General features: G+C 39.0%; 1 protein-coding gene across 6 annotated transcripts in view; it reads left to right on the plus strand.

The window, feature by feature from the left end:
- The first annotated feature begins 1,422 nt into the window (after positions 1-1,422).
- Positions 1,423-23,746, plus strand: part of fndc3a (fibronectin type III domain containing 3A) — a 68,230-nt gene continuing 45,906 nt past the window's right edge. For 2 of the 6 annotated variants that reach the window (XM_083548362.1, XM_083548366.1), the window contains exons 1-2: positions 1,423-1,936; positions 17,202-17,405. In XM_083548362.1, coding sequence (XP_083404488.1) covers positions 17,370-17,405 — 36 coding nt within the window. In that variant the 5' untranslated portion in view covers positions 1,423-1,936; positions 17,202-17,369. Of the gene's footprint in view, positions 1,937-14,805; positions 16,326-16,452; positions 17,406-23,746 lie in introns of those variants that run through there. The other 4 variants (XM_083548357.1, XM_083548363.1, XM_083548359.1 and 1 more) reach the window with 3 other exon arrangements.

Raw genomic sequence — 23,746 nt, forward strand, 5'->3', positions numbered from 1 at the left:
GTCGTTAGTGATTTTAACTAGAGCAGTTTCTGTGCTATGATGGGGCCTAAAACCTGACTGAAACTCTTCAAAGATATTGTTCTCCTGCAAGTGGTTACATAACTGGGCAGCGACAATCTTTTCTAAAATCTTAGACATAAATGGGAGATTTGAAATTGGTCTGTAATTCAATAGTGTGTTTGGATCCAGATTAGGTTTTTTAATGAGGGGCTTAATAACTGCTAACTTGAGGGATTTAGGGACATGACCTAACGATAGTGAGGAGTTAATAATATTTAAAAGAGGCTCACCAGCTGTATATAACACTTCCTTCAGTAGTTTAGTGGGAATTGGATCTAACTGACATGTTGTTGATTTAGCTTTCATAATAGCATCATACAGCTCTTCCTGTCCTATACATGTAAAACAGTGTAGTTGTGGGGTTGTAAGTACGATTGTGTCGGGAGATGCTGTCAGAGGTTGAACTGCCACAATTGTTTTTCTAATGTTATCTATTTTTTCAGTGAAGAAATTCATAAAGTCCTCACTACTAAACTGTGATGGAACACATTTTTCAGATCCCTGATTTGTTGTTAATTTAGCGACTGTACTGAAAAGGAACCTGGGGTTGTTTTTGTTATTTTCTATGAGTTTGCTCAGGTGTTCAGCTCTAGCAGCTTTTAGCGCCTGTCTGTAGCTAAGCATACTGTCTTTATACGCAATTCTAAATACCTCCAATTTAGTTTTCCTCCATTTTCTCTCCAGATTACGTGTTGTTCTCTTTAGGGCATGCGTATGACTATTATACCAAGGTGCAGGTGCTTGTTCTCGAACCTTTTTTAACCGGATGGGGGCAACAGTGTCTAAAGTGCTAGTGAGGATAAGGTCTATGTTGTTCGCCATCTCATCAAGATGATCAGCAGTTATGGGTTTAATGTGAAACTGAGATAAATCAGGCAGGTTATTTATGAATCTGTTATTTATAATTGTGAATTATGATCATTACAGATCCACAGTGGGTAGCTTTTTTTTCATTCTCCCTAGTTTCTCCTAGGAGCTCTGGTTTCCTCTCACCTGTATAAAATATGCAAGTTGCTGAATTTCTCCTAGATGTGAAAGTGAATGTGTGTGTGTCTTTCCCAGTGTTCCTGGGAAAGACTCCGGATCCACCAGAACCCTGAGCAGGATAAAGCGGAAACTAAACATGACTGAAAAGTTTAATATATGATATGATATTATGATGATGATTATGATGATGATGACTACTCTACTATTGAAGACTTGAGCTGCACTATATTTGCAGCCTTCTACGTGAATTTAGTACTGAGACTTTATATATTATCATGTATTGTGCAAAAAAAATAAAAAAATAAATAAAAAGAAAAATCCCAGAAGCAAAGACTTATGCAAAGAATTGTGACTTATGCAACACCAGGGCCATCTGAAGAGCTGCGTGTCCGAGCCTCAGGGCGCTGATACGCATGCGCAAGGGGATTGTGTACATTCCTGAGTGAGCAGCATAATGGCGGGCGTCCAAACGGTTAAAGAGCCGAGCTCCCGTTCAGCTGGAGGCTGAGCTGCAGAAGTGGAGGAACAGTTTGGAGACAACCACAACGTGTCGTTTAACCTTCTCTCGTAAGGAAAACACGTCCGCTATGTGTTGTGCTGGAAGTCAGGGATGTTTTAAAGCTCGTCGAGCAACGTAGCGAGTCTGTGTGTTTAACTCGGGTTGTTTTATATAGTGGAAGGCTTTAGCTAATAGCAGTGGGACACGTAGATATAGACGCTAGCTGCTAGTAGCTCGTCGGCTGTTCTCGTCTAACAGTTTCGGTCAAGCGATATAAGGTTTCTGAGAGAGTTTTATTTTAATATAAAAACACCAAACAACGAAGCCTGCTCACAGAATACAGAACCCGTTTGGCGAAAGAAGCGGAACGAGGAGGAACAACTGCAGCGAGTGAGTAGAAACTCGGCGTTAGCGAGCTAGCACCTCACACACACACACACGCGCACGTGTATATATATATATATATATATATATATATATATATACTGATAATAGTGTTGAAAACGACCCCTAAAGCAAACTCGTTAGATTCAGACGACACGATGGAGCTCGCTTGCTAGCCCAGTTGCACCACCAGGAACCAGGTGTCAGTGGAAATCTAGCAGGCTAGCTAACTGGACATGGATCTGTAAAGTGCACACGTCAACGTTTATCTGGGATCCATTTAACTCTGCTCGCATAAGTGCCTGCTATCCACTCTAAACTAACAGGACTGCAGCCTGCGTGCATTCAGGCATCCTTTCCCCCTCAGTTTCATTCATAAACTTAATCTTCCAGGACACGATAAAAGAAATAAAGAGATGAATTATAAACCTGCCTGTTGCATGAGTCAGTTTTAATCCCTCGTTTAAGGTTTTAGATGGAAAACCAAAGTGTTTGGCTCAAGTGTCATGCCCTCTGTGTTCATGCTTGTCTGTATGTGCATTGAACTTTCCACTTTGTTATATAAATGTACTGTTTTTTTTTTTTTCTTCAGACATGACACTACACTTTCACAAGTCCATTAGATGATTGTGAAACAGTGGGACAATCCCTTTAAACAGATTTCGATAGTGAAAATACAAGTCAAAGGAACTCCTGTTGTAAACAAGTTTTCGTGTGCTTGTACAGTAGAAATAACACATGAACTAATAACACAACTCATGGTCGCTTCGGACTTTTAGTTGCGAAAGAAGCTTCAGAATAAGTCATACACTGCACAGATCTTGGTGGGGCATGTTTAACTAATCCAGTTTAATTATATATATATATATATATATTTTTTTTTTTCCCGTTGTGTTGTTTTTTTTTTTTTTATTGCAAAGGCAGACAGGATCGTGCGTTCTTACAAATCACAAAAGCAACCAAAACAAATTTGTCTCTTGATCCTTGTTTTGGATGATCTTATCAGCAACTTGTTTTCGCAATTCTGATCAGTCAGCTCACATAAATCAGGCTTGAATCATGTTTTACGAGAACGCACTGTTGCGCTGCCTAGATCTCTGAGGTTTTAAACTCAAGACCAAAAAATATTTAAAGCGACCATTGTATTTTTGGCGACCAAAAAAATGAATAATAATATTACACGCAGGAGGTTCATATTTCCAAGACTTAAATACTATGTGAGCAATTTGGGCATTTTTATACCCCAGATATTTTATATCAGTGCATCATTTTCACTCGCTTCAATTTTCACAGCTGAAACCTTGTATAACGAAGTTATTTGACCTTTTAGCCTTTTGTGTCTGTTCTGCTCTGCTGCTGGTGTAACGCCTCACCGCTTTGCCACATACTTGTGCTCCGACCAACACAGTGTCCGTTTGTTTCTTTTCTGAGTCTCCACATTGTGTGTAGAGCAATAGGCTTTTGTGTATGCATGGCAGATTGGGTTGCACTTAATCCTTCTGAATATAAGCAGGCCACGATTTGGCCAGTAGCCGGATTGTGATGAGAACTTCAGCTGCATCGCCACGTCTGCAGGAGTGAGATTAATGATGCCTAACCTCATGGGCTTGGTGTGTTGGGGTGTGAGCAGGTGAAGTTAAAGTGGAGACAGGTTGGTCCTCACTGTTTGAAGTGTGCTCATTTTTAATGACAAATAATGAGAATCAAGCCTTGCATTGACAAATATTATGCAGGTTAATGTGAATCATTTATGTATCCAATTCCACAAAGACATAGATTGGATTAGTATAATGCTACAGCATTAGCTTCACCAACGCTTGTGTTATTGATACTGATGACTGTGTATGTACCTGATGTTGATCTCCATATTGTTTCAGCTCCAGGGAAAACTATTGCCTAAGTCTTGCTCAGATATTTGTTTTCAGCCTGAATAGTTGGCCTTTTAACATGCCTTTTTTTTAATGCCTCAGCTCTAAAGAAACAATAAACATTTTATCAAAATGATGCTGCTCATTTTGCTCATGTTTGCTTTAAAGATCATAAACGCTACAGAGCAACTTTAACAACGCTACAGCTGACGTCTAAAGGGAGACACGAACATGTTTATTATTTAAAATCTTGTAGTTTTTTTTTGTTCTTTTTTCCCTCAAATGACACCTCTTTTAGACATGGTGGGCCAGATTTATGCTTGTAGGCCCTAGTTGGTCTAGAAGTTACTTACTAGAGAAGTAAGTATCTGTAGCGTCAGCTGTAGCGTTGTTAAAGTTGCTCTGTAGCGTTTATGATCTTTAAAGCAAGCATGAGCAAAATGAGCAGCATCATTTTTAATTTCGAATTGATCAAGCTTGCGTCTTTCACTATGCCACTGTTCAACGTTATATATGAAGTGTGACATTCACTGAAGGAAGAAATCACCTTCCTTCAGTGAATGTCACACTTCATATATAACGTTGAACAGTGGCATAGTGAAAGACGCAAGCTTGATCAATTTGGTTGGTCTCATGAATTAATGATAATTTTTAGTTTTTTGTTTTTTTTTATCACATTCATGTAAAATGTTAACACAAGTTTACAAAGCTTTGCAGTATATGTGAAAAAAAGCACACTGTCTGTGTGATGTTGCATCTATAAAGGTTCATGTTTTTTTTTTTTTTTATGCTTTTCTTTTTTTTCTTTTTCCTTTCCTTCTTTCTCCTCAACAGGAAAAAGTGCTGTCAGGAGCATCTTTTTTGCTGACATGATAAAATTAAATGGCTCACGTGAACTACACTACATACACTAAATACACACACACACACACACTAACTCTCCCAACTACTTCAAAGTTATTCAGTATTAAGTAATTAATTTTTATGAATTTTGTGTATCTTAGTATATTTCGCATGACTAACTGCGGTGTAAGCGCCTTCGGAATATAGAAACGAAGGTGCTGCTTTTGTGGCTAACCAACATTTAGACTAGTGTAGGCTATGCAACTGTTAAAGCTTGACCGGTCTGTGACATGAGAAAAATGTACAAAAGCTAACATTTGTTGCAGTGCATTAAAGCTGAAACACAACAACGCAAATGGAACCACCATGTCCTATTCCTCATGTTCCCTCACTTGCATTTTTGTTTCTTTGTCAGGAGAAAAGAGGTGCTTGTGAAACTTTTGAGCTCATGTTAAGCTTCACTGCCATGACAAAGTTCTATTGCCTTGTTTCTTTACACTGGTTATGCAGTGATGAGGGACAAAGCTAGCAGACTCAAAGGAAATTTTTTTAACTTTTGCAAAAAAAAAAAATAATAATTGCACTTATTACAATGTATTTCATCACATCATAGACCGATGGCACAACTGCTGTGACCTCAGAAAAACCACTTTGTCATACTTCTATGCAGAAGTGTGGAATAAGCCTCTATGACCAGCCTGCACATTATTTTTTTTTTTCTTCAACGTTTTTTTCCCATGACCGTTAAGCTGGCCAGCTTGCTAATAATCACCTTGGCAAAGTTGGCAAGCAAGATAGATTACCAACGAACTGCCCTGCACAAAACCCATATGTTTTTCATATTTATGGCTCCTCCTTAGTTTCTTTAAAAGATAATACAGAGCTAACTGTACTCTTTTGTTGATTCTCCTTATTTTTCCATGACTCTTGATAGCCACAGTTAAAATGATTTGTCACTGCTCAAAAATACACCACAAGGCCGACCCCTCCCTCTCCAAAACCAGCCAATCTTCCAGTCCTGCCATGGTCATGTTTATTTTGCAAGCAGATTTTAAATGGCACATTTATTGTGTCAATGTAGATAAAACGCTAGTTAGTTATAGTGAGGAAAATAAGTATTTGAACACCCTGCTATTTTGCAAGTTCTCCCACTTAGAAATCATGGAGGGGTCTGAAATTGTCATCGTAGGTGCATGTCCACTGTGAGAGACATAATCTAAAAAAAAAAAACCAGAAATCAAAATGTATGATTTTTTAACTATTTATTTGTATGATACAGCTGCAAATAAGTATTTGAACACCTGAGAAAGTCAATGTTAATATTTGGTACAGTAGCATTTGTTTGCAATTACAGAGGGCAAACGTTTCCTGTAGTTTTTCACCAGGTTTGCACACACTGCAGGAGGGATTTTAGCCCACTCCTCCACACAGATCTTCTCTAGATCAGTCAGGTTTCTGGCCTGTTGCTGAGAAACACGGAGTTTGAGCTCCCTCCAAAGATTCTCTACTGGGTTTAGGTCTGGAGACTGGCTAGGCCATGCCAGAACCTTGATATGCTTCTTACAGAGCCACTCCTTGGTTATCCTGGCTGTGTGCTTCGGGTCATTGTCATGTTGGAAGACCCCGCCTCGACCCATCTTCAATGCTCTAACTGAGGGTAGGAGGTTTTTCCCCAAAATCTCGCAATACATGGCCCCGGTCATCTTCTCCTTAATACAGTGCAGTGGCCCTGTTCCATGTGCAGAAAAACACCCCCAAAGCATGATGCTACCACCCCCATGCTTCACAGTAGGGATGGTGTTCTTGGGATTGTACTCATTCTTCTTCTTCCTCCAAACACGTTTAGTGGAATTATGACTTAAAAGTTCTATTTTAGTCTCATCTGACCACATGACTTTTTCCCATGACTCCTCTGGATCATCCAAATGGTCATTGGCAAACTTAAGACGTGCCTGGACATGTGCTGGTTTAAGCAGGGGAACCTTCCGTGCCATGCATGATTTCAAACCATGACGTCTTAGTGTATTACCAACAGTAACCTTGGAAACGGTGGTCCCAGCTCTTTTCAGGTCATTGACCAGCTCCTTCCGTGTAGTTCTGGGCTGATTTCTTACCTTCCTTAGGATCATTGAGACCCCACGAGGTGAGATCTTGCATGGAGGCCCAGTCCGAGGGAGATTGACGGTCATGTTTAGCTTCTTCCATTTTCTAAAGATTGCTCCAACAGTGGACCTTTTTTCACCAAGCTGCTTAGCAATTTCCCCGTAGCCCTTTCCAGCCTTGTGGAGGTGTACAATTTTGTCTCTAGTGTCTTTGGACAGCTCTTTGGTCTTGGCCATGTTAGTAGTTGGATTCTTACTGATTGTATGGGGTGGACAGGTGTCTTTATGCAGCTAACGACCTCAAACAGGTGCATCTAATTTAGGATAATAAATGTAGTGGAGGTGGACATTTTAAAGGCAGACTAACAGGTCTTTGAGGGTCAGAATTCTAGCTGATAGACAGGTGTTCAAATACTTATTTGCAGCTGTATCATACAAATAAATAGTTTAAAAATAATACATTGTGATTTCTGGATTTTTGTTTTTAGATTATGTCTCTCTCAGTGGACATGCACCCACGATGACAATTTCAGACCCCTCCATGATTTCTAAGTGGGAGAACTTGCAAAATAGCAGGGTGTTCAAATACTTATTTTCCTCACTGTATATGTACATCAGGGTTGTACGCGTATGCTGTTCATTTGCATTCTGTGGCAAATTTAACATGACGTGTTTAGATATCGTGTATGGAATGGAAAATTTTCCTGTCAATATGAACTTGGATGTCATGTAACACTGGAATTAAATAAAAGCATTTACCCTCAAAGGCTAATAGGAGTGGTGGTGCTGCATGTGCCCATAGACTGTCCCAGATGTGCAGAATATTGTGAGGTTGTCAGCTTATGCAGCTGTAAAATTCTCGTATGCCATTTGGAGAAATGAGTTACATCTATTTATAGCAAATGTACCGCAGTTGTAATTAGAGGTTGACTGATTAATTGCTGGAACTATCAGCTATCGGCAAAAATGCATACAGTGTTTTTACAAGAGCAGATGAAATTCTAGAGGCGAATTACTAAAGCCACAAGCTGTTTTTTTTTTAACACATGAGGCTGCACGCTGCACAGAGAGCGCTATATTATATTTGATATATTTATTATTTATTAATTATATAATTATATTTATTAATGCATATATTCATATTTATTTCCTTTAGCACATTTTCATGACTAGTACTAATTATTATAAAATTTTTATATTTATGTAAAGTTCAGTACTATTTTACATGGTGTTTTTTATTTTATAATTTTTTTATATCCACTATCCAATTTAAAAACTGTACTCAATTGGGTATCGGTGAATACAATCCAACCTAGCTATCGGTATCGGTAAAATCCACTATCGGTTGAACTCTAGTTGTAATATTGTATAGAGGGGAGCTAATCACAAGCCCTCAGCTCAGAACAAGCCGTTAGCTTTAATTTCATATTTACCAGTGGACGAGTAGAAATAATTCCCCCATTTTTAATGACCTGCAAACAATTTTTTATTTTTTATAATATACAGTGTTGCCATGACCTACGAGTGCATTATTGTACGAGTTTTCTGAGATACGAGCGGTCACTCGGTCGATTGATTTATTTTTTTGCTTTGTTACGCGAGCAAAAAATTGAGGTACGAGCTCGAGACGTCGTTGCTAGATGGCGAAACGAAGCCAGAAAGCGAAGACTGTGACGAAAATTAAGATAAGCAAAAAAGAAAAAGTAAAAAATTTAAACTTTAGGGATACGTAGTGTACAGGAGTGATAGAGAGAGTAGCAAAAAAATCCTGTTTTCCCTCTTCTGCCGCTTATCGCCTCCCCCCCCTGCCCCCCGCCCCCCTCCGCCGGCGTCTGTTAGCTCAAGTCGTCTCATCTTCAAGGTAAATACACTGTATAAATCCTTATATCTTTACATACTCTTTCTATTATGTTTTTATACAAGATTTGTTATTTAGAAATGTATTTTAATAATAACATAATAACCAATTTAATAACATGAAACGGATTCTTTCTTTTCGGCTTCTCCCGTTAGGGGTCGCCACAGCGGATCCTCCGCACGTTTGATTTGGCACATGTTTTACGCTGGATGCCCTTCCTAACGCAACCCTCCCCAATTTATCCGGGCTATGAATTAATACCATTTAAAGTATTTTCAATGGGGAAAATTGATTTGATGTGCGAGCAAATTCAGATACGAGCTAAGCCACGGAACGAATTAAACTCGTAGGTCAAGGTGTGTGTGTGTGTGTGTGTGTGTGTGTGTGTGTGTGTGTGTGTGTATATATATATGTGTATATATATGTATGTGTGTATGTATGTATGTATATATATATATATATATATATATATATATATATATATATATATATATATATATATATATATATATAATTTTAATATCCAACTGAATGCGCATTAGTGCAATGATAATGGTCTGAATCACACCTGCTGCACTACATACATCGGCTGAAAGGTGATAATGCTGGCGGTAGAGGAATATTTACTTCACGTATTGATTTATACGCTCAAATTAAGCTGTTGGAATCAAGAAGTTTGACTCCAATCAACATGAAGTGCAATGCAAACCTAACGAGGTGCCTGCTGATTAATATATTTTGCCAGTGATGTGATTGAGGGCAGTACATTTCAGCTTTTACTCGCTCTGTGTGTTCACTAATGGATTTATTTGTCCAGCTGTGCATGATTCTGGAGTTCTTTGATGCTACACCTCTGCTTATTCTTCTAGTTACCTTTGCTTTGAATTGGTTAGAATCAGGCATATTGGAACAGACGTTTGTGCTGTTGTGTATGTGGTGTGCAATGTGCCTTTTCTTTATGTTTCTGAGTTTGACAGTCCAGGTTCGGTCTGTGTACACAAAATTCAAACGGCTGTAGTGCAGGACCAGGTGTACAGAGCATAATGATCGGAAAGGTACTGAAACTGTGTAGTGAGAAACCACAGTGCACTGAGTGTTGAATCAATGAAACCGAAAACCTAATAATAAAGTGAAGAAAGCAGTGCAGTGTTGTAGTTCTGGTAAGTCTACTTTTCTGTCACTGTCCATTATTTCACATGGGATTAGAGTGTAGTATTATTTTAATGACAGTACTGTCAAATCAATGATAATGTTCTTCCTTATAGCTTATGTGAATAGAAAAAATAATACAATAATTGAATAGGCATAGCTGAACTTATCTGGCTGACCCTGGAAGTCACTTTATACATTTTATTTTATCATTTTTATTTCCGGCTTCACTGATCAGATGGATGTAGGTAGGTGATATAACTCACATTGCACTTAAATTTAAAATATAAAATTTTATAAACATATATATTTAATATTTTTAGTTTATTTCTAAATTTAAACAGTGTGAATTTATATGGATTATTTTTTTGTATGTACTTTTGTGCATTTTAAGGGCAGGATTTTTTGCTTGAGAAATTTTGCTTGTTCCCATCGAGGGATTATTTTTTTTTTCTCTCGTTCTTCTCTTGTCAGTTGAACAGATGTGTTCATGGGTCATCTCTATTCATATTTCATTCTTGTTTTCCCATTTTCTATTTCCCCACCCACCTAGCATTAGTTTTTTTCTTTTCTCATGTCATGTAGTTTCAGCATAATTTCTGTAAAACAACAACAAAAAAAAAAAAATTGGGAAGGAAGTTGTGTGTGTGTTGAGATTGGATAAAGTTCAGTCAAACGGCTGTTGTAGGGATGTGGGTAGCCTGACTTTTTACTGCAGTTGTTTTTACTGCAGTTTTTTGCTGTTGATTAGAAAATTAGAAAGCTTATTTTAAATACAGGGTTCGCCCTTTTTAATGTGCTTTCAAAAGAACAGTATCTTCCACTTGATGTAGCGTTACGTTGTTAAGTGTAGCACCAGTGTCCTAGAGGCATGTTTAGGGATTTTCACTGTGTATGAAAGAAATGACCGTAAAATAGTAAAAAAATAAAAGTTTCTTGACTTGACTGGACCACAGAAACCTGGGGAAAGTCCTTAAAGTAGCCTTTAAATTTTCCCTCGTTGTACTGTGTAAATAATCAGGTTCAGAATTAGGTGAATGAAATGCCAACTGGTTTCTATATATATATATATATATATATATATATATATATATATATATATATATATATATATATATATATATATATATATATACATACACTCACCGGCCACTTTATTAGGTACACCTTACTAGTACCGGGTTGGACCCCCTTTTGCCTTTAGAACTGCCTTAATCCTTTGTGGCATAGATTCAACAAGGTACTGGAAACATTCCTCAGAGATTTTGGTCCATATTGACGTGATAGCATCACACAGTGGCTGCAGATTTGTCGACTGCACATCCATGATGTGAATCTCCTGTTCCACCACATCCCAAATGTGTGCTATTGGATTGAGATCTGGTGACTGTGGAGACCATTTGAGTACAGTGAACTCATTGTCATGTTCAAGTAACCAGTCTGAGATGATTCGCGCTTTGACATGGCGCGTTATCCTGCTGGAAGTAGCCATCAGAGATACACTGTGGTCATAAAGGGATGGACATGGTCAGCAACAATACTCAGGTAGGCTGTGGTGTTGACACAATGCTCAATTGGTACTAATTGGCCCAAAGTGTGTCAAGAAAATATCCCCCACACCATAACACCACCACAACCAGCCTGAATTGATACAAGGCAGGATGGATCCATGCTTTTATGTTGTTGATGCCAAATTCTGACCCTACCATCCGAATGCCGCAGCAGAAATGGAGACTCCTCAGACCAGGCAATGTTTTTTCAATCTTCTTTTGTCCTGTGCGATTTGTAGCCCCAGTTTCCTGTTCTTAGCTGTCAGGAGTGGCACCCGGTGTGGTCTTCTGCTGCTGTAGCCCAGCCACCTCAAGGTTCACCATGTGCGTTCAGAGATGCTCTTCTGCATACCTCGGTTGTAACAAGTGGCTATTTGAGTTACTGTTGCCTTTCTATCAGCTCAAACCAGTCTGGCCATTCTCCTCTGACCTCTGGCATCAACAAGGCAAGGCAAGGTTTACATATTGTTATGGGGCCATGATTCAACTAAAATCAGCGTAAATGTGACGTGCAGATAACCAGCCGTGATCTTTGGAGCAGGATTTGAAAGAAATATGAGTAACTAATTTCAAATGATGGTGGAATGTAGTTAATAATTTTTCACTATCCGTAAGTCTCTCGTTTCTAGCTTACTGTGACTTTTGTGGGATATGTGCATATTCAGCCACAAGATATTTACTGAGATCAGGCATTGAAGTGTTGTGCAGTCAGTGTTTTATTTATTAAAAAGGTGCAGTGTGATTGAGTTCAGCGGCTATTCGTTTATCCCTTCCAATTTTGTGAAAGCATCTCTCTAGATCCTCATTTTGTGGACAGGTACATTGTCATGTTGGGACTGGTTTAGGTTTCTTACTTCCAATTAAGTAAAATTTTATTGTTACAGCATTTAGAGATATTTTACTACAAACTTCCAAAAAAGAACCACATTTGGCTGTAATGTGCAAGTGTCTACATACATTATATAGACTAAAGTCTTGTGAATACCTGTTTAAGATTTGTATGTGCTGTTGAACATCGCATTTCACCTTTAATCCCTATTTGCTTTTCTCTGAATATAATTTGAAGCGTGGTTGTGCTAATTTTTTCTCATGTTTTGATGCAGGGTGAGGAGGCCATGGAGGCAGATCGCATTCCAATTCAGGCATACAATAGGGTTGAGGTCAGAGCTCTACAGCTGAGCCACTCAAAATCTTCCACTCCAACCATATCTTCATGCAGCTGGCTTTGTGCACAGGGGCATTGTTTTGCTGGAACATGTTTGGGTCTCCTAGTTTAAGTAAAGGGAACTTTGTTACCACATCCAAAGACATTCTGTACAATTGCACATCTTTGACTTTGTGGTAACAGTTTATGGAAGAACCACATATGGCTGGAGTCAGGAGTCCTAATACTTTTGTCCATTTAGTGTTCATTTGGCCTCATAGTACACGTAAAAATAACGTGATTAGTTTAATGTCATTATTTGAGATTTGCCTACTGTGTGTGTGCGTACATACATACATACATACATACATACATACATACACATACACACAAAGTGCAACCTCGAGGCTTACGTTCTATGACCCCTCGTGAGTAACAAAAAATGGTGAGGTTTTGATTGTTCCTTTTTCAAGGGGAATTGTACATGTACTTTACTGCAAACTCAACAAATATTGTGAATAACTTGTAAATGTTTTATTTACTACTTAAAATGAATAATACAATAATAAAATAGATTTTTGTTTCATTTATTAGTATAAACTCTGTTTTGAAATGTTCCTCCAAACTTCCGAGCCACTCGTGGCTTCTCGCGAACTATCAGATTTTTGGCGAGTTACTCTTAGTTCCAAATGAAAAGTTGCAAACTATCCACTGTATATATAAATTGTTTGATGGGCAAAAAAAAAAATCTTTAGATGATGGATTTTTATATATATATATATATATATATATATGTGTGTGTATATATATTTATAGTTTTCTAAGTAATAGGCAAAGATTAGATTTTTTCACCTTAAGACTGTACTTGTATAAAAGCATTTAATCTTTTGTTTAGAGTTTAATTAGAAACAACTTTTCTCCCTGTGTAGATCATTTGTCATTGCCGCCTTTGCCTTGTTGCAAGCCAGCAGCACCAGGCTAGTTAGGGAAGTGCTGGCAGCCTTCTTCCTCATGAGCCTCTTTGAAGTGGTAACTCAGGTCTGTTAACAATTTGACAGCGTTACTTAAACACAGATAACATGTAGGTCCAAATGACGCCCAGCTGGGTGTTTGCTTCTCTGGTTTAGTAGCACCTGCACACTATTAACCATTTTCTCTGTCTCTCTCTCTCGCTCTCTTTCTCTTTCGTTCACTGCGTTCCTGTTTTCTTGCTGACCTATAATATCCTTATCATTGTGGAATTGTATGGTTGTGTGGGTGGTGTTGAGTACTGTGACATTGCAAACGAAAACTCTTGCGTGTGACCAAACAGGGGTTGGGAGACAGCTCATGTCATCGCCACTTGAAATAATTGCAGCTGACTCAGAGGCGTAGCACATGAGCCTGGCTGTCAGTGCGCTCGCTCTTCTCTCACTTCCCACAAGTCGTAATAAGAAGTCGTGTTCGCACTCTGGCCTCTTGCTCCTCAGAGAGCAGATTTGGACGGTGAGGCTGCACCCCATCGCTTACGTCACTTGGCTACGAGGGGCAGTGAGAGCCAGGTTGTTCTTTGTGCACTCTAGCACCATTGTATTCTGACCTCCTCTGTGTGAAATGTGGTGAATCACAGAGATCTAGTTTCCTAAAATCAATGGGTCTTGATTCAAAGCTTATTGAGCTTTTTCTATTACAGTATTGTTTAGGTATTGAGGGACTTACAATTTTTCGATGTTATGATGACGATAGCCCGGCGACAAACCGGAAAAAAATATTTAGAGTTTCACGAGGCAGGGAAATGTAGCAGTGTATGCCCCGTCCTCCACTTGTGAACCGGATACTGACACATACATATATTCTGTATAGTTGATAGTGTGATACCGGAAATTGCTCTGTTTTGCTAAATGTACTGTAATGTTAAATTAACAAAGTACAGTACCCCATACTGATCATTCTTTAAGACTTCTGGGTAGGTTAGGCTCTCTCTTGACTTAAGTCTTTTTTCAAGTTACGGTGGGGTCAACAGGACGCATCTCCATCGTAAGTTGGGAACTACCTGTACAGTAAAATATTTATAGAAGGAATCTCCAGTGTCAGTGCTTTGTAACGGTACATCATCCACCACTGGATGGATGGATGGATGGATAGATAATAAAGAAATCTATCTGTCATTGCACAGGGTACAAGTTTTAGTCCATATTGTGCAAAAAAAATTTTTATATAAGTATTAAAAATGTAAACATTAATGTTAATATAATGGTACTGCACTTTCAAAGTCATTATATAGATTGTGTTGGAATGCATAAATACGACGTAGTGTATAAACATGTGTAGTGCAAAAGTTCTAAGCATTCACTGATGGTGTTTCTTGGTGTACTTGATGGCTCTGGGGTAAAAAGATGGCTTCAGGATGGTTTTGTGGTAGTGTTCTGTCTTGATGGAGGAAAAGGAGAGGCTGGGAAGGAAAGACTCCTTACAGCTGCTATAGTGAAAGTAATAACAGGAATGAACTACTTATTAAACAAACATTAAATGTAACATTCACAGATGTTTAGACTGCTTGGCCTTCTTTAATTAAATGATGCACGTGTTAGGAAATTCACTGTAGTGTAAGGAATAAAATCAAACTTTAAAATTAGCTGTTGCAGGAATTTAATCGCATTAAGGGGTTGCAATAGTAATTACACAGCACCCCATTGTAGATTATGTTCATAAAACAGCAGATTTCTGTTGTCTGCATGGTGCATTTGTGTAGTTGCGCTGATTCCTATTCTTCTCTTTGTTTTGTTTTTTTCTTTCCTGCATCCATCCTGCAGATGTCTATGATCATGTGGTGGATATCTCACCATTAGCTCATTTCACATCTTTGTGTTTTGTTTGTATTTTGCTTTATTTGTAAGTTGCCTCGGATATAAAAGCATCTGATAAAGGGGTAAGCGTGTTTAGATCTACGAACACACTCGCCTACACACTTCTCAATCATATTCATACAGCTGATTCACTGATAATAGAGCTGACAAGGCAATCTTTAAGACCTTTGTTCTTTCCGTGTACTTTTTTCTCTCGACTGACGTGGATTTCCTGAGAGCTCTAAACTTTGTGGCTAATGAAAAGCAATTAGCTAAATCAAGTCTTTTATAATTTACATATTTCTGAAGAATGTTGCTGGTTTGCATTGGACGTACTCTGCATAAATAACAACAATGCAAGCGTCTTCACTGTGTATGGATGTTAATTAGAAGCTTGTAAAGCATTCTTATGATCGAAATAAGTAGGACACATTGGGAAAGTTGTTGCCCGTCTTAGGAACCTCATAACTTACCCCTAAAAGGGTCACGTCTATAACAAGTCTATATAAACATCAATGTTTTATTGTTTAGTGTGTTTTAAGCTTGGTTTTGTTTACAGTCCATTTTCCTGGACGTGTCCATACTGAGAGGAAAGCGGAAAACTCTTTTTCCTTTAAAAGATATCTGGTGTTTTGTTATTATGCCGGTTCGATCAGTTCATATATTACCTTGAATTATTTCTCCTGCTCATTTTACAGGCGGTAGAATGCGGTGTAATCTTTTCAGATGCAATCACTTAAAAAATCACAGACTTGATTGATTTGGACAGAACTAAATTTCCCAGAGATACGTAGGTAATTATTACATTACCCCACCTCCCCATGCAAAAGTAGTCCAAAAATAGGCCTTTAGTCGAATCCATTCTTATGACACTTAAGCATGGGGCTGGCTGGCTGGCTGATTAAGCTGATCAGCTCTTTTAACGCATGCGCCAGACACTAATTAGTTTCAAGGACGCACGCCTTTTCCTACTTATTAGCTCCCTGCCTATGATTCACTGCAAGTCTGATCAATCACAGGGAGCACAGGAGTGTGTGTGTGTGTGTGTGTGTGTGTGTGTGTGTGTGTGTGTGTGTGTGTGTGTGTGTGTGTGTGTGTGTGTGTGTGTGTGTGTGTGTGTGTGTGTGTGTGTGTGTGTGTGTGTGTGTGTGTGTGTGTGTGTGTGTGTGTGTGTGCGCATGAGCGCTCATGCTTTGTAGTCATCAGATCCATGCTGTGGCTGGTGGGCTTTTATTTGTGTTACGTTGAATGCGTGTGGTGGTTGTGGTGGTAGGAATGTGACTGGGAGAATAAAATAGATTTCTTTGTGCTGTTTCACGTCACCCAGGCAGCTCGGTACTTAAATACAATGAGTCGGGCTAAAATTAAGCTCGGTTACTACACACAGCTGTGTTAAAAATGTGCACCGGGTGAAGAATAACGTGTGACGTTCGACGTGCCGCTTATTCAGTGTTTTACCTCGGTTGACCTCAGGAAGGTAAATGAACTATCGTGAAAAGGGTTCGACACGGTTAGAGTTTGAATGCTTCTATTTATTCTTTTTGCTATGACTAGGATTAAATATAATCACAGACGCTAGGTTTATTTTCTGCTATTTTACCTTGGTGTATTTGGAAACTCAGTCATGTGACTGTTTTTGTTTGCCTATTTGTGACTCTTCAGTGCATTATTTCTAAGGGGAAGGCTGTTGACATGTAATCAGTGTCGATTTAGGTTTTTATCACACCTTTAGGGGTCCTTTAATTGCTTCAAGTGAAAGGCACACTGGACTTGAATTGTAGAATATAGACGGGGAAAACATTCATCAGGATTAAAACACTTCAATAATTCCAACCATTTCAACATCACTGTTCCGTTATTCAGTTGCTCTGACGTCTTTTACATCCGAGTACACAACTGACTTGACTTTTGTGCATTCTTTGCCTCCTCTAGGTTGAATGTGGGAGTCATGGCTGAACACACCCCTCCACTGGAGTCCGGCCAGTTAATCAGCGCAGATCTGGCACTCCTCACACCACAACCACCTCCACCTAGCATGGTCAACGGAGATGGGGCCCAACAAGTAGGCATGCCAGGGTCTGACTGCAGATGATATGATTAATGACTCCGTTTGAGTTCAGCATGTTTCATCCTCAGGTTCTCATGTTTCATTATTGTTTGAGGAATTTTACATTGTTCCACAAGTTCTACATTATCCACCAATGCTAGACTACAACTTTTTGGTCCTCTTTTAAATAGAAAAGATAGTAAATGATAGGTTGTTACAGTGTCACAGTCACATATGATCAGCTGTTTACCGCATTTACATACCAATGTTTTGATAGTACTAATTAAATTGAATTTCTGTCTTCATTTTCAGATCAGATTTTTTACTTCAGTCATACTTTAACCCTTTTATGTCTGGCTATGATCTCCCAGAACTTTAAAACCTTCCTTTATGTACTTCTAAGCATACACAGGTAGTCCCCGAGTTACGGTGGTTCGACTTATGATTTTTCTATCTTACAATGACGATAGCGATATGACAAAATTAGTATAAATATGTAAAGTTTCGCACACAGGCAGCAGCGTAAGATGTATGATACGTTGGACGCGCAGCTGGGATGAGCGTATCTCTCGCCCTGTGAGATACCCGAGTAAAGTTGTCTGTTTTTTTTTTTTTTTTTCTCAAACAGCAATTTCAGAGATACATACACAAGTATGTCTCCTGCTTGTAAGGGGGGTCTGGATCTGTTTAAAGCAGAAAATGAAAATTATAAATCAGCATGATGCAGGAAAGGCTGTCAGTCATTGCACCATCTTCGACTTACGATATTTTTTACCTTTGCTCGGGTCGTCGTTACGTATCTCCATCGTAAGTAGAGGACTACCTGTATCTCTAAATCATAATGGAGCAACATTTTGTTTTATCTGCGCAGCACATGCATACATAAGGATGTGCAAACGTACACACAAGGATGTGCAAACAAAACAATTATAAGGAATCATTCCTTTATGTACACTGGAGCTTATATGTTTTTAAATGGTAATTTATAATTGATATTTTTAGACCCGGTTATTATAACGTGAAGCCTACACCCTGTGCATCACACAGTGGTGATGATTTGAAAGAGGATTTAAAGCCTTCAGACGTTTATTATCGAATGTAAAAACAGTCAGAATGAAAATTTTGGCCGGCATTATTGTGAATGTTTTTCGTCGCAAAGGCAGCTTCATGGTCCCAGAGAAGCAGTGCGTCACAGCCTTGGCCTGGTAGTGAGCAATGTCATAAGGAAGGCACTGAATGAAACCAAGACGGATTGATGGCGCTTTTATATTTATGCTGGATATATTTAAAGGGGAACGCAAACGTTTTCCCACTGTATAAGAAACGATCAATTCCTTTTTGTCGTTTTACTTGAGTTCTGCTCAGTCAGTGCTTCACTGAACACTGAGAAAATAGCTTGAACATGCAAATCCTATCATGCCCTTCTTCTCTCTGTTCTCATTATCATTACCTCATCATTACCTTCCCCTCTGTTAATTTTATCACTTGCTGCTCGACTCATTCATAAATCTTTCCGCCTGTTAAATGCACTGACTTCATTTTGGTAAATTCCACAATTCCACTTGTCCCCTTCTTTACTGTTTGCGTCAGGGGTAAAGAACGTGTATGCTATCTATGTGGTGCTGATTGTAAAAGGTTGCACCTCACACATTTACCACAGGATTAGAATAGTGATTACCCTTTACTAGTCAGAGGAGGAAGGACTCCTTTAGCGTTGAAATATAAAATATCTGTAGCGGAAGTCACACCAAGTAAATTTGTGGTGTGAAGTATGTGGCATCGTGCCCTCCTCTTCAAATCTTAGTCAAGGGTCCCTCTCCAGCTGTGAACTATGCTGCATGTTGTCCACTAATGGTTTCGACAAGGTGAGTGTGTGTCAGAGAGCGAGATATCTCGTGGTCCCAATCAGGGTACGATTAAGTGGAGAGTTCTCGCACGCGGATCTATTTAAAGTGTGTGTATGTTGATTGGGTTTGTGTGGCATGTTTGTTGACGGACTGGCTGGGAAAATGGTATACTAGCAGAGCTCATTTCCGTGACCTTTTCCAGCTACACACTCACTCAGCCACCACCCTCCACCGACGCACTTGTTGCCCAGTGTGCTGCTTGGTATTAACGCACCGCTGGTCCATTACTCTTCAGACAGATTAGAGTGGAAACTAGTGAGGCCAGATATCAGTGTTGCGCAGGCGTCACTGCCTAGCAGCATCGTTAACGCTCTTTTACAAAAACCAAGTGGAATATGCATGACGCCATTCACATTTTCCATTCATTGCCCCCCTCCCCTTCTGCACTCCTCATTTCACTCTCTGCTTGCCTATTTGTATGTGGCAGATTTTGACCCAGATTATTCAGACTCTTGACTATTATTTACCTGATGTTTGAGGAACCCAGCTGTTTAACCCACTTGTAAAGTTTGTAGAGCTCACAACCATTTCTTATCTTCTTTTGTCTTGCAAGGCTATACCCATCAGCCCTGTTACGTGCCCTTTTACGTTTTTTTTTTTTTTATTATTACTTTGATTTGTACATTTCCTCGAAATGTTATTTTATGGATGTACCTTTTGGAGGTGTTAAGAACCACATCTAACCTAACGCTGTTACGAGGAGGGACGATTTATATTTCTTGTGAATGGCAATGGCTGTTGCAATAGACGTAAAAGTCGTGTTTGGATTTTATAACTCGTTGCAAGCTTGGCCATTACTGCCACAACCCTTAGTGCAGCTCGAACCCCACGCTTGCTGCTAGAAAGGTTTATCACAAAGCTTAGGATAGCGAGACAGCTTTGGGTTTAACCTGGGCATAATGCTGTCACGCAAGAGGTTAAATATCTAGCTCAATTACTATAGCAACCTGCTTCATAGACGATTATGTGGGAAACCACAGGGCTTAAACATACCGAACGTCATCCGTTTGAAGTCTTTAGTGTCCCTGCATCCGCAACCTATCTCTCTAAGCAAATAAAAATTATTTTCATTCAAATGAAGCCTGACATTTTGCTGCCGTTATCTTCATGTGCTTCATTCAAAAGTCTTGGATGAAACTGCATGCGATCATGATTCAGGTGACTGGCTGCTTTTGTCACCAGTAAAAAAAAAATTAATGTTTAAAATTAATTGCCTTCTAAAGAAGTTAAATAAACGGTTTAATTTATAGTCATTCCTGCTTTTGTTCTTGCCAAAGATTACATTGCCTATGAAGGTGTACAATCTTTAATTACCATCTCTGTTCTTTATTGTTGAAGGAGAGCTCCACCCCAAAACATGTTACTCACGCTTATTTAGAAATAACCTGGGGACTTTTGAAATAATCTGGAGTTTTCGCTCCATGTTCGTTATTCCCATGAGATTTTTATGAACTTCAGTGCGGATGTCAAAGGGGGACATTGCGAATGCAGTGACTTTAGTGTTTAATAAGAGAAATGTGTGCAGAAATAGTATAGACATACAAATATTGAGTCCATATTTCCAGAATGCGCTGCACCGACACGTACTACGACCTGCACGAGTTACAGCAGAGACTCAAAGATTTGATAGCGTGAAAGTTAAAGCCTTGAAAGCTGTTTTGTTTGAGGAGAGCGTACAGATTTCATTTCTGTACTTTGGACATTGAATTAAAGGGGAATTGACTGTATATGACATGCACATTCAACAGGGCAGATATGCACACAAAAGATCCCTTGGTGGGGGGGGGGGGGGGGGGGGTGCGTGTGGGAAAAAAATAAGGCCAGTTTAACAGTGACCAGACCCCATAAAGCACCAGGCACGTTCGTCTATAATTGCTTTCTGACTAGGTTAATATTGGCCTTACAATACTGTGTACAAAGAATGGGAAATTTGATTTGTCATGCAAAGTCTGTTCCTTTAGGCCTACCCCAGTCTGACTTCTGCCCAGTTTTGTAATTGTGAAATACAATATATGGACAAAAGTAATGGGACACTTTTTCCAGCCATGTGATTCTTGCCTAAACTGTTACCACAAAGTTGGAGTCGCATGTCTTTGGATGCTGTAGCATTGAACTACACGTCCCAAACCACTTTCAGCATGACGACGCCAAGCTCTACGAAGACACAGTTTACATGGGTTGGAAGAGAGGATCTTGATTTGCCTGCTATAGAGATCTGGTCTCAACCATGTTGAACAACTTTGAGATGAATTGCACCCCAGACCTCATTGTACTCAGTGTACATTAGTGTCTGTCTTTAGTGAAGCTCCTGTGGCTGAATGAGCTCAATCTAATATCTAGTGGAACATCTTCCCAGTTAAATGTAGTTTATTATAACAGCAAATGCAGAATAATTATGGAATGGGATGTTCAGAAAGCACACAAGAATCTGATTGTCAGGCGTCCACATGAGTTTGTCCATATACTGTATTTCTTCATGCTGAGTGTCGTGAGCAGAGGTCCTTGTGATTAGAATAGACATCAGCACATTCAGTAAGCTGTTTTTCATATTAACATTTTTTCATATTAACATATTAACATTTCCATATATTTTCCACTGTGTACACACCTTGCTGATTGGCCTACAGCTCCATAGAGACAGTAGTTTGCTAAAGCATATCATACTGTGTCCACTATTCAGTTGGATATGAATGTGCTTATTCTGATGACACTATTGTACAGATGAGGAAATCCGAATGTGTAGCTTTAAAATGTAAATGGTTAATAGCTCTGCAACTTGGGAACATACACTGATGCTGAGATGCCAAAAGAAGGGGAATCTTGCATATACATCCAGTAGGAAAGCTTATGCTACATGCTACAATGAGGTACCAATACACCCCTGTCCTGCAATACCACACTGTTCATGTTTATCCTGTTTGGCAGTTTATATGGTAAGTTCTCCTTTAAACCTACAAATAGCAACAAATATGCTAAACTCAGCTTGCAAGGTGTTTAAGGACTACATCCCTATATATGAAAGTGATGTGGGCGTGTTCATGAGGTCAAATGTCATAAACGAACACAAATACTTGAAGAATTCTCACCTTCTGTGGAAAGTCCAAAATTTTTGCGATATTTTTTGAGAGCATAAAGTTCACATGGACTGAAATTTGTGTCTTTGTCCTCGGACAAACATTCTCATGGGAATTGAAACCCATTGGTAGAACTATTGCATTGCTCTTTTGTTCAGCCATAAGGCCATTGTTCTTCTGTGTTAGCAATCAGCCGACTCTCAGCCGAAACTTTGTTCAAATGTTAGGGTTTCCCAGAGCACTGCTTCTACTATTCCTTTGTAATTGTTAAAAAAAACTATGGGGCAAATTCCATATGCAGTGTAAAAAGTGGCCTTCTAGTTAGACAGTCCTTACTCAGACTCTGTTGTAGCCTCTAGTACCCTCACAGCAGGTTGGGGGGAAAGAATGCTGAGACTGAACTGCATCTTAGTCCAGATGAGTTTTACTGTCTGCCCTGCAGCTTGAATGTACTGGATTAATAATTAATGTACAGGTAGTCCCCGAGTTAGGACTTTTCGATCTTAATATGACGAGAGCGATTTGAAAAATGTGTAAAAATAATAAACTTTTTCACCGCATTTTAATTTTATTTGAATTACTTTGGGACACTGCCAGGATGTGCGCATCTCCTGCCAGCGGTCAACAGAGTTCAGTTGTCCCTGTGTTAAAGTGCATATTTTTTTCTGTGTTTTTGGTTTTTCGAACCCTGATTTATTTACATTTTTTTTTAGCTCATTTGCTTTTTATCATCGTCGCCAGACACTGAAACGCACAAACATATAGACTGTATAGTTTTTACGTTAACCTAGAGAATTGCTTTGTTTTGCAAAATTATATACTCTACTTTGTTCAATTATTAACAAATTGCAGAATATTACTTTATGCTGATGTATGATGATTTAAGACTCCTGAGTCGGCTAGGCTTTGTCTTAACCTGACGATATTTCTAAGTTATGATAGGGTCATCAGAACACATCTCCATCGTAAGTCGCGAACTTCCTGGATTTTTTTATTATTATTTCTGGTATGCTTCGTTCACTTATTAAAATATATATTTTTGCATGTTACGGGTGACTTCCTGACATTTTTTGCTTCTGTTTTCTCGGACTGATGCCTAACAGGTGCTGAGACGAAGTACACAAACATCATGAGCCATGTAAAAAAACAAAAAAAACCAGGGACCATTGGGGCACATGCAGCTCTTCAGCTTTTTTTTCTCCTGAGGAAGTGTTTGAGTGGGGGTGGTGTGTGAAGGGGTGAAAGAGCAGCATGTTTTCTGATAAAGGACTGGACAAATCAGAAGATCTGGCCAAACACATTTCACTACCAGTCAAAGATTTTTATGCTTTCGCCCCAATGGAGAAAGATGGAAACATTATGCTTTGGGGTTGTTTTTGCGTCTTTGCTTGATTTCCACTTGATCTGGATTGGTGATTAATCTATAAATGCCGGTTGAATGACAAAGTA

The sequence above is a fragment of the Silurus aristotelis genome (genome assembly GCF_946808225.1).
Source record: "Silurus aristotelis genome assembly, chromosome: 8".
Taxonomy (NCBI): domain Eukaryota; kingdom Metazoa; phylum Chordata; class Actinopteri; order Siluriformes; family Siluridae; genus Silurus; species Silurus aristotelis.